The sequence below is a fragment of the Aethalodelphis obliquidens genome, unplaced genomic scaffold (assembly GCF_003676395.1).
Source record: "Aethalodelphis obliquidens isolate GAN/ISIS:26980383/991018 unplaced genomic scaffold, ASM367639v1 scaffold26, whole genome shotgun sequence".
Lineage (NCBI taxonomy): Eukaryota > Metazoa > Chordata > Mammalia > Artiodactyla > Delphinidae > Aethalodelphis > Aethalodelphis obliquidens.
This window is the reverse complement of record NW_020837970.1, coordinates 7780050-7794399: the sequence shown is the minus strand read 5'-3', so window position 1 is coordinate 7794399 and position 14350 is coordinate 7780050. Positions and strand designations below refer to the sequence as shown.

The 14350-nt window shown below is 41.5% G+C and overlaps 1 protein-coding gene across 5 annotated transcripts in view; it reads left to right on the top strand.

Annotated features, from left to right (window-relative positions):
- The window catches only part of RORA (RAR related orphan receptor A), a 733771-nt gene that overhangs the window by 694204 nt on the left and 25217 nt on the right, over window positions 1-14350 (top strand). For all 5 annotated transcript variants that reach the window (XM_027123197.1, XM_027123196.1, XM_027123200.1 and 2 more), the window contains one exon: window positions 12876-13017. In XM_027123197.1, coding sequence (XP_026978998.1) covers window positions 12876-13017 — 142 coding nt within the window. The remainder of the gene's footprint in view (window positions 1-12875; window positions 13018-14350) is intronic.

Genomic DNA, 14350 nt, shown 5'->3' with positions numbered 1-14350 from the left:
GAGCATTAGCAGGGGGTGTAAGGTAAGCTGGGTAGGCCTGCCAGGGAGGAGGGGCCCGGTCATGGAGCACGGAGACAGCAGAAAAGGCCAGAAATAAAATGAAAGGCGGCAGATGTTAGGGTTAAGGTTCGATCTTCAAAGTGAATACAAATGCTGAAGTGCTTATAGGAAAACGGCGACTGGTGGAGGCTTTCTTTCGAGAAATGGTTCTGTTTATCATTCAACTTCATTTCCTAGCTTCAGTATTAGATACAGTGGCTGCTTAGAGGAGGAGGATGAAAAATTTATCTCAAGATTAAAAAAAAAACACACACAGAATTTTTAATCCATATCTATTTAGACTTTGGGCCTCTACCATAACTTTTTTCCCCAGTTTTGTTGAGAAATAATTGACATACGTTACTGTATATGTTGAAGGCATTCAGCATGACGGTTTGATTTACATATCTTGTGAAATGATTACCACAATAGTTTCAGCTGGCATCCATCTTCTCATGCACAGTTGACCCTTGAACAACATGGGTTTGAACTGCATAGGTCCACTTACTTATACTCACATGGATTTTTTATTGGAAAAAAATCATAAATAAATATGAATTTCTTTTTAACGTTATCTTTTCATTTTTGATGTCTAATGTTGGTAATACATATAACATCTCCTTTATCGTTTATGACAATATGGATGTAGACACTGACAGACAATTCACCTTGAAAACAAAGGACATAAACTTATGGTATTGATAAATACACTACAGTACTGTCAGTGTATTTTCTCTTCCTTATGATTTTTTTAATAACATTTTCTTTTCTCTAGCTTACTTTATTGTAGTATTTTGGTATATAGCACATACAACATACAAAATTTTTGTTAATCAACTGTTTATGTTATCAGTAAGATTTCCGGTCAACTGTAGACTATTAGTAGTTAAGTTTGGCGGGAGTCAAATTAGGATCTACTCTTGTAGTAGCTTTCCTTTATATCATAAAGCAGTGTTAGCTATGATTATCATTCAACTATAGCTTCTTAAATAATAATGTACAGTTGAGTATTGAAGTTAGTGAATCGATTTCTGATTACATCTAAGACCCTTTGCCTCGTGATAAGTCTAAGAATAGAGTCCATTCATGTGTCAAATATTTATTCATCAATTAATACACTTAAGATGTTGTCTTATGCAAAGCTTCCTCTTCCACCCAGGAAAGGGAGAACTTGGAATAGTTTCGTCACATTAACAAATATGCTCTCTGAAATTAACAATAAAAAGTCTTTTTAAAGATATCCAGAATGTATAATTGGTACTTTTTTTTTCCTGAAAGAGTTAAAGCATTTTCTGGAGCTTTTTATGTATTAGGTTAAAAACCATATCCATAAATGTTCCTTTTAGGCCCAAATGGTTTTTTAAAGGATTCTAATATTTTTATTTCAGTTGTAAAATATCACTAGCCCTGGATCAACTTGTCCACTTTTCAGCATCGGTACATTCATGCTCCACATTTTTACTTTAATATTTTATAACACTTGGCCCCAGTATTAGAGCTAGCCACTTAAAATGAAAATTAGACTTGGCTTTTATTACATCCTGTGACATCAGAGTTTCACTTCTGTTATATACAGGTGATAAGAACAAATTTTTTATTTAGCAAAATCTTCCAGGCCTGTGATGAAATAAACACACAAGTGGTAGGATGTGTTAAACCCCAGTTTGCATCAAGATGATTTGAGGGTTTTTTTTTTTTTTTTTTGGTATTTTCCTGGTTTCTTTGGTTTGGTCTTAATTGTGCCTCAGCTCACAGAAGATGCTGGGCTTCTGGCCTTGTCATAGATAGGGTCTAACATGGTGTCTGGCTCAGAGTAGGGCCTCATGCTTGCTTGGGAATCACTGTTGCTGAATGTGCCCACTGGATTGGATCTGAGGGTGGCACATCACCATATGGCAAAGCAGACATCTCCACTTACCAGATAGAACACACGAGGTCAGCTTTAATCAGAGATCATTTGCATATACAGTTCTACGGGGAGGCCAGTCACTACTGAACAGGAAAGTAGTTGAGGAGATCCACACTTCCATGACTTATTGCTGCCCGATGCCTGAGTGTGGGACCATACCAGCTCACTTTGGAGAATGAGGTTTCCTGTTTGTTTTTTTTTTCTAAAGAACAAATTTCCTTCTTATTTGCTTCCTTGGGGACTGTTATTCCTGTCTCCTCCCCCCATTTTAATTTTATCATTTCTTCTGCCTCTTCCTCTCTCTGATTTTAATCCGTGCATGCCCTCTCTTTCCCCCTCAATAAAATTAAGTTGCCAGTTATCTTCTCTCTTAACTTTAAATCCTTAACTTTCTGCCCACGTTTATCCAAAGATATTTCTTGTTCCTCACCCCCATACTTCCGAACATTCCAACAGAAACTTCCCAAAATAAAAAAAATTGAAACAGAGTTCATGCCTCTCCAACTAGGATTCTCAGCTCATCTCAGCCACAGAAATGGAATGAGAGGGATTCCCACGTCCATAGTCCCCCAAATACCAACATTTCCGTTGGATTGGAAAATACAATAATCCGCTCAGGCATATGAGCATTCACCATAAATCATAGAGTTATGAATAAATCTTGGTTGTCAAAAGCAAATGTGTAGCCGTTCCAACGCGTCTGCCATTAGAATTCAGCAAGGCAGCTGTCAGCTGTTTTCTTGTAATTAAACAGCCAATGAGCAGCTAATTAAGACATATGTGTATACAGAAGTGGAAGTGGGTATGTTAATGAACTGTAGGAATCAATTCATTAAGTGAAAATTGTCAAAAGACCAAACATCAGATCAGCATTTCAGCCTGTGCCTCACTGGGAAGGAGCCCTGAGCCGGAGGGGAGCCCCTCAGAGCTACACCCCATTCCACCCCAGCACCTTTCCAGCCACACCCACAGGTCTCTGTGCAGCCGGGGCAAAACGGTTAATAACCCCAATAGGGAATACCATGTCTGTTTCAAAGCTTTTTATCAAGGAGACCTAGCAAAGGAGAGTGTTTTCCTACTTGTGTAAGCCTGGTATTCGATACCCTATAAAATGCCATCTCCCTCACCTTGTGTTTGAACCATTACATGGAACTTTGTACAGCTGAAAAGTGGGGCATTTTTACTTGTCTGTTTTGTTGTTTATCTGTTTCTGTTTGGTCTGCCCCACATGTTTGTCTGGATGACTTTTGGATAGTGTATTAAGAAGTCTCTGGCCTTTGGGTTAAGATGCACCCAGGGTTCAGGGATTCAAATCCTGGCTCCTCTCCTTACCTGCTGTGTGACTTTGGATACATGGTTTAACCTCTCTGAAGTGTCGTTTTCTTATCTGTAAACAGATATAAAAACTTTGCAATGTTGTTGTTTGCAACTTTGCAATGTTGTTGTGAACTGCAAATAAATCGTGTTTGCGAAGTGTCCTCCACGGTGCCTGGTATAGAATAGGAGCTAAGCATGTGATTGTCACCACTGTTTTTATCACTGGCATCATTTTTCCTCTGGTCATTCATTTCACAAGTGTTTGTTGACTGCTCCAAGTACTAAGTTAGCTACTGGAAACAAAGAAACAAAGCTGTCAGTGAGGGAGACAAATTAGTAATACAGCAAGTTAAGGGCTATGAGGGGGATAGCTGCAGGGCTCTAGGGGTGTACATGGGAGGGACCCCTCAACCAGCCTTGGGAAGGGCAAGGTCAGAGAAAGTGAATACTCAAGAGAACTTCCAGGATGGTTGCGGGGCCGGGGTGGGGGTGTGTGTGGAATCCTTTGAGGAACTGTGGACACAGTGGTTTAGGCTTGGCCAGAGTGTGACTTCGAGAAGAGGAGAGAGCTGCCTGGACAGGTGGTCATAGCCAGGTCATCAGTGAGGAGCCATTGAGGGCTCCTAAGCAGGGAAGGGACTTGATCAGGGTTCTGTTTTTAGAAACAGAACATCTTCGGTGATTGTGTGAGGATGGATTGGAGGGAGGGAGGATGGAAGCAGGGAGCAGTGGGGAGGCTGTGTAATAATAACCCATTCAGGAGATGGTAGATGTGGGAACCTGAGAAAATTGCAGTAAAGATGGAGAAAGGTAGATGGATTGGGGAAACATGAAGGTGACCAGAAACAGCCTAACTTAGTGAGTGCATGGATGTGGGTGGCGAGGAGGCCGGGTAGCCCACCTTTGTGCCTTGAGTATCTGGGTGATGGTGGTGCCCTTGACTGAACAAGAAAACACTGGAGGAGAAGAGGCTGGGAAAATGGTCAGTGGGTCGGGAAATGTTCTGTTCAGAATGAAGATCAAGCCATTCAGTATGTATTGAATGGGTAAACAACAAGGTCTTACTGTATAGCACAGAGAAAAACTCTACAGTATTCTATGATGAACCATAATGGAAAAGAATATTTAAAAAGAAGGCATATATATATATATATATATAATATATATATATATAAAATATATATAGCTGAATCACTTTGCTGTACAGCAGAAATTAACACAACATTGTAAATCAACTCTACTTCAATTAAAAAGAATAATAAAGCCATTCAGCTGAAGTTTCTGGAGAGTGTGTGTGTATGTGTATGTGTGTGTTGGTGATGGGGGTGACAAGGCTATAGAAGGCCAGACCACAACTTTGGGTTTGTGCCTGTCCAGAATACAGGGGAGCCACTCAGACAGCCTGGTGAGAAACGAGGGGTCCAGCAAGGACTGGGCTCAGTCCAGTCACGTGCTGGTCAGTTTTTAGCAGCCAACAGTGTCTATATGTATGTCCATAACTTTAGTGTATATGTCACTGATGTAATTTCGTACATTTTATAAATAGTAAAATCGACAATATTATAAACAGAGAATATATATACTATATAGTGTGTGTGTGTATATATATATATATATATATATACACACACACACACTATATAGTATATATATAGACGGCCAATTCTCACGGAATGTGCACATTGATTTTTGCTGAACTCTCGCATCCATACCTGTGGTTGCAGCTGACGAAAGACTGTAGCAGCAACGTGATTTTTCGTTTACATTAATGAATAAGAGGAAAGTGAAACAAGGAAAAACATGTTTTGGAACTTCACTCATTCGTCAGTGATGACTTGAACAACTTCTTTGCTGAATCAGATAATGGTTTTTAAAAACTGGAAGAATATTTCTTTACATTCTTTCTTGTGCTCTTCACAATGTGATGGCTACAGACATGACATATTTTTAAATTGAACCCACATCATTATCATTTTCTTCATCACTTTTTAAAAATTTTTATTGAATTATAGTTGATTCACAATGTTGTGTTAGTTTCAGGTGTACAACAAAGTGATTCAGTTATATATACATGTACATATATCTATTCTTTTTCAGATTATTTTCTCATATAGGTTATTACAGTGTATCGAGTAGAGTTCCCTGTGCTATACAGTAGGTCATTGTTGGTTATCTATTTTTATATAGTAGTGTGTATATGTGAATCCCAAACTCCTAATTTATCTTCATCACTTTTTAAATCTAGACGGTAAGGAGAGCCATAAATCAAGCCCTGATCCACAGCACTTGTCAATTTCTGTGGCGTGAATACTCTCAGCACCTGGTCAATTTCAAACCTCCCCACATGACATCTCACTGCAAGCAGGATAAGGAAAAGGCGCACAGTAGCACACCGTTATACAGTGAGCTACCATTCAGATATAATTGATGTAAATAACCTCAAAAACAGGGACAGTAGCAAAATAGTAATAAAATAATAAGTTAGCGTTTAATAATGGTGATGTTTAACAGTTGGTTCACGAAATTCCTGAAATGTTAACATTCAGCTCTTGCAACCTGGTATCAGCCTTCTCCCACACCCATGGCCTCAGTCCCTGTCCTGGGGAGCTCCAATCTAGTGGAATCGATGAAAAATTTCATAGCATACGTCCAAATTGTTTTTTTTTTTTTAATTAGGAAATAAAATTTTCCAGGGCTTCCCTGGTGGCACAGTGGTTAAGGAATCCGCCTGCCAATGCAGGGGACTCGGGTTCGAGCCCTGGTCCGGGAAGATCCCACATGCTGCAGAGCAACTAAGCCTGTGCACCACAACTACTGAGCCTGCACTCTAAAGCCCGCAAGCCACAACTACTGAAGCCTGCGTGCCACAACTACCGAAGCCTGCGCGCCTAGAGCCTATGCTCTGCAACAGGAGAAGCCACCGCAATGAGAAGCCCGCGCACCGCAAGGAAGAGTAGCCCCCACTCGCTGCAACTAGAGAAAGCCCATGCGCAGCAGCAAAGACCCAATGCAGCCAGAAATAAATAAATAAATTTATTTATTTATTTAAAAAATTTTTTTTTTCCAGAGAATAGAGGCAGAAATCAGAAATAAAACTCAAGGAAAGGCACTTTGAAAGACTTGGTGAAATAAGGGGAGATAAACTTGAGAGTTCTCTTTGAGGCAGCAGGAATGGGGGCAGAAGGCTGACGTGTGAGGAAATCAAGACTGTGTGACATCGGTTTTGTTAGCCTAGCACTGCAGGAGAGATGCTTACGTGGGAGGACGCTGCACTTAAAATTAGGGCACTGGAGTTTGAGTCCCAGCACTAACACGTAGCCATGGGAGAGTCTTGGACAAGTCACTTACCATTCTGAGCTTCATTTTTGTTATCTGCAAAATCAGAAAAATAGACCTTAACAAGGGAAGGCAGCAGAGTCTTCGGAAAGCTTTGTTAAAATGTTTGCCATACAAAATGACATTTCTTCTTTTTTGACCTATAAAAATGGTGCTTTCACGTTGTTCAAACTAGTTTGTATGCCTGCGACTATACTCCCAAAGGTTGTAGTTCAATAGATCTCATGTGTATTTTATAAAAGCTCCATGGGTGATTCTCATACCCCGTCAGTTTGAGAACTACTGAATCTGATAATCTCTCTACTTCATTTCATCTCTAAAGGCCTGTTTGTATTATTCTAATGTATTGCAACAACTGCATGTGAGTATGCTGCCACTAGGTGGTGGTAGTGTGCCACAGTCACACCAAGTACTGTATCTTACCCTGCAATTCATCATGGTGGCCCTCTCTGCTCAAGCCCACCATGTTTATAATGGCACATCTCCATGTATCTTGACATCCATAAAAAGTGAACTTTTAAGAAAGCCAAAGAAGTCATTCATTAGCTCAGCTTTGAGAAATAAAACTCCAAAATTGTGTACTTAATATCTTTCCCAGCTGACTCACAGCTTCAGCACTTTCTTCTTTATGTATACCTCCTCAGTTCCACCCCAAAACTCCAAGTGCTGCCTTGTGTTGTCACTGCTCTCTGTGTGGCCTCAAGCTTCCCACCCCTAGAACTGGTGTCTCAGCTTACTCATTTCTCAGTGTGACCCTCTCCAGGATTGCTCCCCAGTCAATCAAGATCCTGCTTCTACATTTATGAGCATACTTCTCCCTTGAGGAAGGAAGGTACCTACCATACTTTCTCCCTTTCTTCCTCTTCTTTCTTGCTCTTCTAATCCTTCTCCTCTTAGGTATTCATCAGCTTTAAATACTTTATCAGTTTAACTGCCCAAATCCTCTGAGAAACCCCAAGGAATACTGAAATGAAAAGTTTTTTTGTTTGTTTGTTTTTAAGGGAAGAAAGGGGGCAGGAAAGGAAGACCAGCCTCATTCTGTCTGAAATGCAAAGTTTAGTGTATCTGAGTCACCCAGGCTTACCCTCTTTCTCCCTTCACAGCTCTCACCTTATAACCCCACCTGACCCCTCCCACTTGGTATTTGATAGCTAGCCTTGTGGGCATGACTCTGTCGACTTAATCCAAAAGAAAAGTCTCTTCTCTGGTTCTTAGCACTGCCATTCTCTGAACTTTCCACAGTCATTTGCTCAAATGACTCAGTGAGAAATAAATGGTGTTTTAAAGAGTAAGGTGAAGCATCCATGAACAGGAAACTATATTCAATATCCTGTGATAAACCATAATGGAAAAGAATATTTAAATAAAGAATATATATATATATATATGTAAAACTGAGTCACTTTGCTGTACAGCAGAAATTAACACAACATCGTGAATCCACTGTACATCAATAAAAAACAAACAAAAAACAAAGCTGAGGCATCCGAAGAAGTGTAGTCCTTTTCCAAACGTTGGTCCCAGCCTCAGTGCTGTCGCTCCAAGAGCATGTGGAAAACCTCATTGATTTGCCTTGCAACTGATGGCATTTTTCAGACGTCTTTAACGATAGTGATTGTGTGTCCTTGAAGTGAGTTTGTTGTTGTTATTGTTTTGTTTGTTTTCTAAACAAGCCAGAGTAAAAGTAACTTGAATAAATGGGGACATAATCCTCCCAGTCAGAAATGAGGGAAAAATCACGAAATCGTGAGACTGGTTTCCTCATGTGAATAACCCACATCAGGAGGTGGCAGTAGAAGAGGAATCTGTAAAATGCCTGGGCATTGGCGCCGTGGCCAGCCAAAGGGGCTAACCTGAAGGAAAACGCTAATTTCAGAGCAGATCAGTCTCGCTCTTTTGTCATGCATACCTTGTGTCTTGACACTGCCTCCTTTCAGGATTGCCTTCTATGAGAACCCCCAAGTGGGACTCCTTCTGACACCCAAAGGAAGCAGAAAAATAACAAAAGGGATAAACGTGTGAGTTCTGGAATTAAACCACCTAAATTCAGATCCTGGCTTTACCCCCATGCAGGGGGGTGGGGGGGAAGGGGGTGGGGGGGTTCTGAGCTAGTGCCTCTCTCTCTAAGCCTCAGGTTCTTTGACCTAAAAACCAGGAAAATGATAGCAACTGCCTCGTGTTGCTCTTGTCAAGGTTACGTGATGAAATCCGTGTAAAGCACAAGGTGCCTAGCAAATAATAAGCTCTGTTTTAACGATTCCTGGGATTGGTTTTAATCCAGTAGGTGAGACATATAGACAAAGAATGACTGCTGTGAAGAGGGAAGTTTGTCAGATTCACAGACTTAGAGAGTGAATTTGTGGTTACCAAGGGAGAAGGGTTGGGGGGGATAGATTGGGAGTTTGGGATTGACATGTACACACTGCTATATTTAAAATGGATAACCAACAAGGACCTACTGTAAAGCACAAGGAACTCTGCTCAATATTATGTAACAACTTAAATGGGAAAAGAATTGGAAAAAGAATAGATACATGCATATGTATAACTGAATCACTTTGCTGTACACCTGAAACTAATACAACATTGTTAATCAACTATACTCCACTATAAAATAAAAATTTTTAAAAAGAGAAGTTGGTTGTAACATAGGTCCCTTGAAACAGGAGGCACAGCATGCCACACAGAGGACCACAGTGGAAAGCACCAGGGTCAGTCAGGAGGCAGATGGAATGAGGGGGAAACATCGGAGGAGGTGGCTGGATGTTAGGGCTCTGGATCGGTTGGTCTGCATGTAAAAGGTGTGCTCCCAGGCAAGTTGTTTGCTATTTCTAGGAATTAGGTAGTCCTGGGAAACATAATCTCTCCTGGGTCATTTGCTCCTGGGTTATCAAGTCCTCAAGATGTCAAAGCATTAAAAATACAGAATAAAAAGATATGATTAATACAGACACTCGTTAAGATCTCTCTTATCATCATCATCATTATCATTATCGTTATGCCCTCCCAGAATTCTCTTGTAGCCGAGCAAACTAGTGGTTGTATATAGCGTCTGTGCTAACATCCTGGAATTTCATTAGTGGTGGTTTGATGTTAACTTGAGTTTAGTATGTGAAAACTAAAGAGTAGCCTTTTTTTTTTTCCTTTGATAATGATCCAAGCATTATTCAAGAGCTGTGTCTAGGGGCTTCCCTGGTGGCGCAGTGGTTGAGAGTCCGCCTGCTGATGCAGGGGACACGGGTTCGTGCCCCGGTCCAGGAAGATCCCACATGCCACGGAGCAGCTGGGCCCGTGAGCCATGGCCGCTGAGCCTGCGCGTCCGGAGCCTGTGCTCTGCAACAGGAGAGGCCACAACAGTGAGAGGCCCGCGTATCGCAAAAAAAAAAAAAAAAAAAAAAAAAGAGCTGTGTCTAGTCCTGGATTTCAGATTTTTTAAGAAAGTGGAGAAACTGGAAAGGATCCTAAGAAGAAATACTAAAGGTACAAAAGAACCTAGAAAGAAAGGTGACAGATGCTGTGATTCGGTCTACAGACAAGGTACTGGGAGATAACTTGGCAGCCTGCAAGTACTGGTTCCATTTAAAGAAAAAAGAGAGATTGTGTAGACATTCTCCATATTCGACAATTATAGAACGAAATGGAGCAGGCTCATTCAGCCTCAGTTAAAGGAAAAGAAAAATTCAGCGTCAGCTAAAGGAAAAGCAAATAATTCCTGATCCTAGGCACCTGCAGTGACAGCAAACATGGAGGGTCTGAAGGTGGTGGAGTCTCAAGAAGGTAATAAACACCTTTCAGCCTTGACAGAGATTATGTGTCTCCGACTCAACTGAATACCTAGACAGGTGACCTCTTGGTATCTCTTTCTAAGGATTATCTGCCTCTGTTACCATTTATATTTTCTTGAATTCTCTCCACTAAGCCCCAAAGAAAGCTTTACTTCTCACTTTCTTGTCAACAGAGAAAAAAAAAAAAAAAAAACCCACAGCTTTTTAGATATTTTGGGAAGAGAGAGATTGCCTCACAGAAGAGGCCAGACTTGATATCAGGGAGGTTTGAAGTACAATAGAGAGACAGTCTGAGACCCTGGGCCCCCAGCCTTGCCCATGTTGGTCAGTGAGCAGCCTGGCAGAGAGGTGGTAAGAGGTCAGTGCCTGTCCCTCCCATCCTAAGTTGGTTTCCAAAAGGAAAGAACTGGGAACTGAGGTCATATCCATCGTAACCGTGACTTAATCCACCAAGTCCCCAGCCATCACAGAAGAAAGCAGATGTACTGAATAGTTCTTCCTGAGTAGCTCACATACCTTTCTACCCACATACTGTAGAAAAATCAGAAAGCACAGATGAACAGAAAGAAAATTAAGATCACTCATGCCCCCACCAACCAGTGCCAGCTGTTCTTTTCACTCGAGGGCATAATTTTCCAAAGTTTCTTCCATGTTCAATATATGGATTTTCCCTACAGAATTGGATTATGTTGTTTAGTTCTTTAGCTGTTTTTTTAATTCAGAAGTATATTTTTAATAACCTTTTTATGTCAATAATCGTATTTCTAAAACGCCGTTTTTAAAGGTTGCTGAATGTATAGATACGCAGTGTGACTCTTCCAGTTCACTACTGTTGGACATTTAGCGTCTTTCTAATTTTTTTTTTCCCTTACCGATGGTGCTGTGATGAACATCCATGTAGGTAAATCTCTGTACCATTCTTAACATTCCTTTAAAATATATTCCTTAAAGGGTAATTACTGGTTCAATGGATAGGCATGTTTTTAAGGAGTTTGATAGAACTGCCAAGTTGGCCTGCAGAAAAATCTTCTGGTGAGAGAGTGCTCTTATCAGTTTGCCCAGCACTCTGTCACTCTGTTAGTTCTTCAGGATTTTACCTTACCTTCTCCACTAGTGTCCCCTTGGTTGGGATCATCTGTCTTTGCCATTAAAGATTTGAAGGTGACTCTACTCTTGTGTACCTTCCATGGCTCTGCTTCATAGAAATGACTCTGGTTACCTTCTTTTTTTTTTTTCAGAGTACATCCCTAGTTTGGAAAACCACTGAGAGATAAGTAAACAATCAAAAGATAACCAGAAACAAACCCCCCATATGTTTGGAAATTAAGAACTGTGCTTGTATAGATAAACAACAATATCCTACTGTATAGAAGAGGGAACTATATATATGTATATATATAAACACACACACACACATATACGTATATATGTAACTGAATCACTTTGGTGTACACCAGAAACTAATACAACATTGTAAATCAACTATACTTCAGCTTTTAAAAATGTGCTTCTCAAGAACATATGGATTAAAGAAGAAAGCTGTTGAAAACTAGAGCATATTTCAGGTTGAATAATCATGAAAATACTACATAGCAGAACTTGTGGGTTGCTACCAAAACGTAACTAAAAGGAACCCTTGCAGCTTTAAGAAAAGAAACAGCAGTGAAAATTAATGAGCTACTAAGAATTCAGCTCAAGAAATTAGCAAAAATGAATGAATCAATGAGTGAATGAATTCGTGAAATCCTTGAGGTCAGTACTCCTTACGCATCTTAGTACAGGTCCTTATTTCCAAAACAGTGCTTAATAAGTGGAACTTGATGAACATCAGATTGGATTTGTTCAATCTTCAAGGCCATGATTCTAAACACATGGTATTTCCAAACTGTCAAGGGTAGAGTATTCCCAGTCTGATTGATCTGCCAAGATAATCCTTCCAAGTGTCACTTAACTTCTTGGGGCAGTAGATTCTGACTTGAGGAATGGAAGACGCCTAAAAGATGGTGGATTTACGTGGTCTGGTTGAGATGAGCACAGTGTACCAGGATTGCAGCCACCTGGGTTATGGTGAGGCTGCATCTTCTTATATCTGGACACCCCAGAAGGGTGTTTTGTGTGTATTCTACTAAAAATGTTTTGGAGATAAAGGTTAAAGGTAAGTGCCTTGGTACCGTTTCATTAAGCACACAGCTTTTGATCATCAGAGACCAAGAAGAGGGCCCAACCCTGTGCCTTCTACACAGGCAGCTGTCTGCTGCAGTTAAAGAGAGCTTTGCATGTGTAAGGGACACAGGATTGGGCTCTGGGGATCAATTTGACTCGAGGAAAAAGAAGTGACTTTAATTTCATTAATGGTCTCCAGGATGATTGTGCTACCAGTTTAATTCTCCATTAAATGTGCACGCTGCGTGGCGCTCCGTTTCTTGCCTTTAGTATCATTCAGCTCCAGCTGACACTAACCTGTTTTCTATTTCATAACTGAATCACAGGGCTTTTTCAGGAGAAGTCAGCAAAGCAATGCCACCTACTCGTGTCCTCGTCAGAAGAACTGTCTGATTGATCGAACCAGTAGAAACCGCTGCCAACACTGTCGATTACAGAAATGCCTTGCCGTGGGGATGTCTCGAGATGGTGAGCACCCGCAGCCTGCGTTGTACAGTAGCACGGGGTTGTGAAAGTGCCCTCGGAAGCCTGGACCCAGATCTGCCAGAATATGTCCCCTCCACCCCTCCCTCCTCTGGCGGCTTTGTGGGTGTCACAGCAGTTACTTCTCCTCCATAAACCATTCCAGTCAGTTCACTGGCTGATGGGGGGCTGGGGGGCGGGGGTGGCATGGAGGAGAGTTGTCTGTGTGGTCAGAACACCTTCAGATTTTTGACGTTTAAAACAGGGGTCCCTTGGGCTTCCCTGGTGGCGCAGTGGTTGAGAGTCCGCCTGCCGATGCAGGGGACACGGGTTCGTGCCCCGGTCCGGAAGGATCCCACATGCCGCGGAGCGGCTGGGCCCGTGAGCCATGGCCGCTGAGCCTGCGCGTCTGGAGCCTGTGCTCCGCAACAGGAGAGGCCGCAACAGTGAGAGGCCCGTGTACCGCAAAAAAAAAAAAAAAAAACGGGTCCCCAACCCCCAGGCCATGGACCATTACCAGTTAGGAACTGGGCCGCACAGCAGGAGGTGAGCGGCAGGCCAGCAAGCTAGTGAAGCTTTATCTGCCGCTCCCTCATCGCTCGTATTCCCGCCTGATCTCCCCCCTCCCCCATCCGTGGAAAAATTTTCTTCTATGAAACCAGTCCCTGGTGCCAGAAAGGTTAGGGAACACTACTGGTTTAAAACATTACATGTGGATGAATTGATGGAAGGTAAGTGTAACCTGAGGGTCTTAAAAAGGATACCTTCTAGAAGCATTTTTCCCCACAGAAAACACAAGCCAGAGCTAATTGTTACATGTCTTACACTAGTAAGGTTATTGGCAGTTGGGATGAATTAGCTTTTATGCTAACTGGATCCAAAGTCAAACATTTGTACATACAGTATGTGTGAAAATAGTGCAAAGCATGCCCAAGTGACAAATGTTCTTTTTCATTAAGAGAAGCTATTCTAAGAACTAGAGACCATCTACCATTCATTTGCAAAACAGTTCAGGATCTTCCTGGAAGACTGTCTTAAGTGCACAGAATAATCAACACCAGATTTCAAGACTATTCTTATATAAGGAAATTGGGCAGTTAGTGTAGTGGATACATTTTAAGGACTTTTGCAAATATACTGGCTGGCTGGTTCTCTTGAGAGATCTCTTTGAAGGAAACATCTCTTCCAGTGGAGTTTCAGCCTGTGGAAAAATAACTTCAGACTGCTGGGCAGGCATTCTGAAGGTCTCCTTTCCCCATAATCAGACGTTCTTGGGGCCTGTGGACCCACCCAGGCACAAGTTGTACACAGGGTGACCTCTTAGAATTTGTAGGACCAA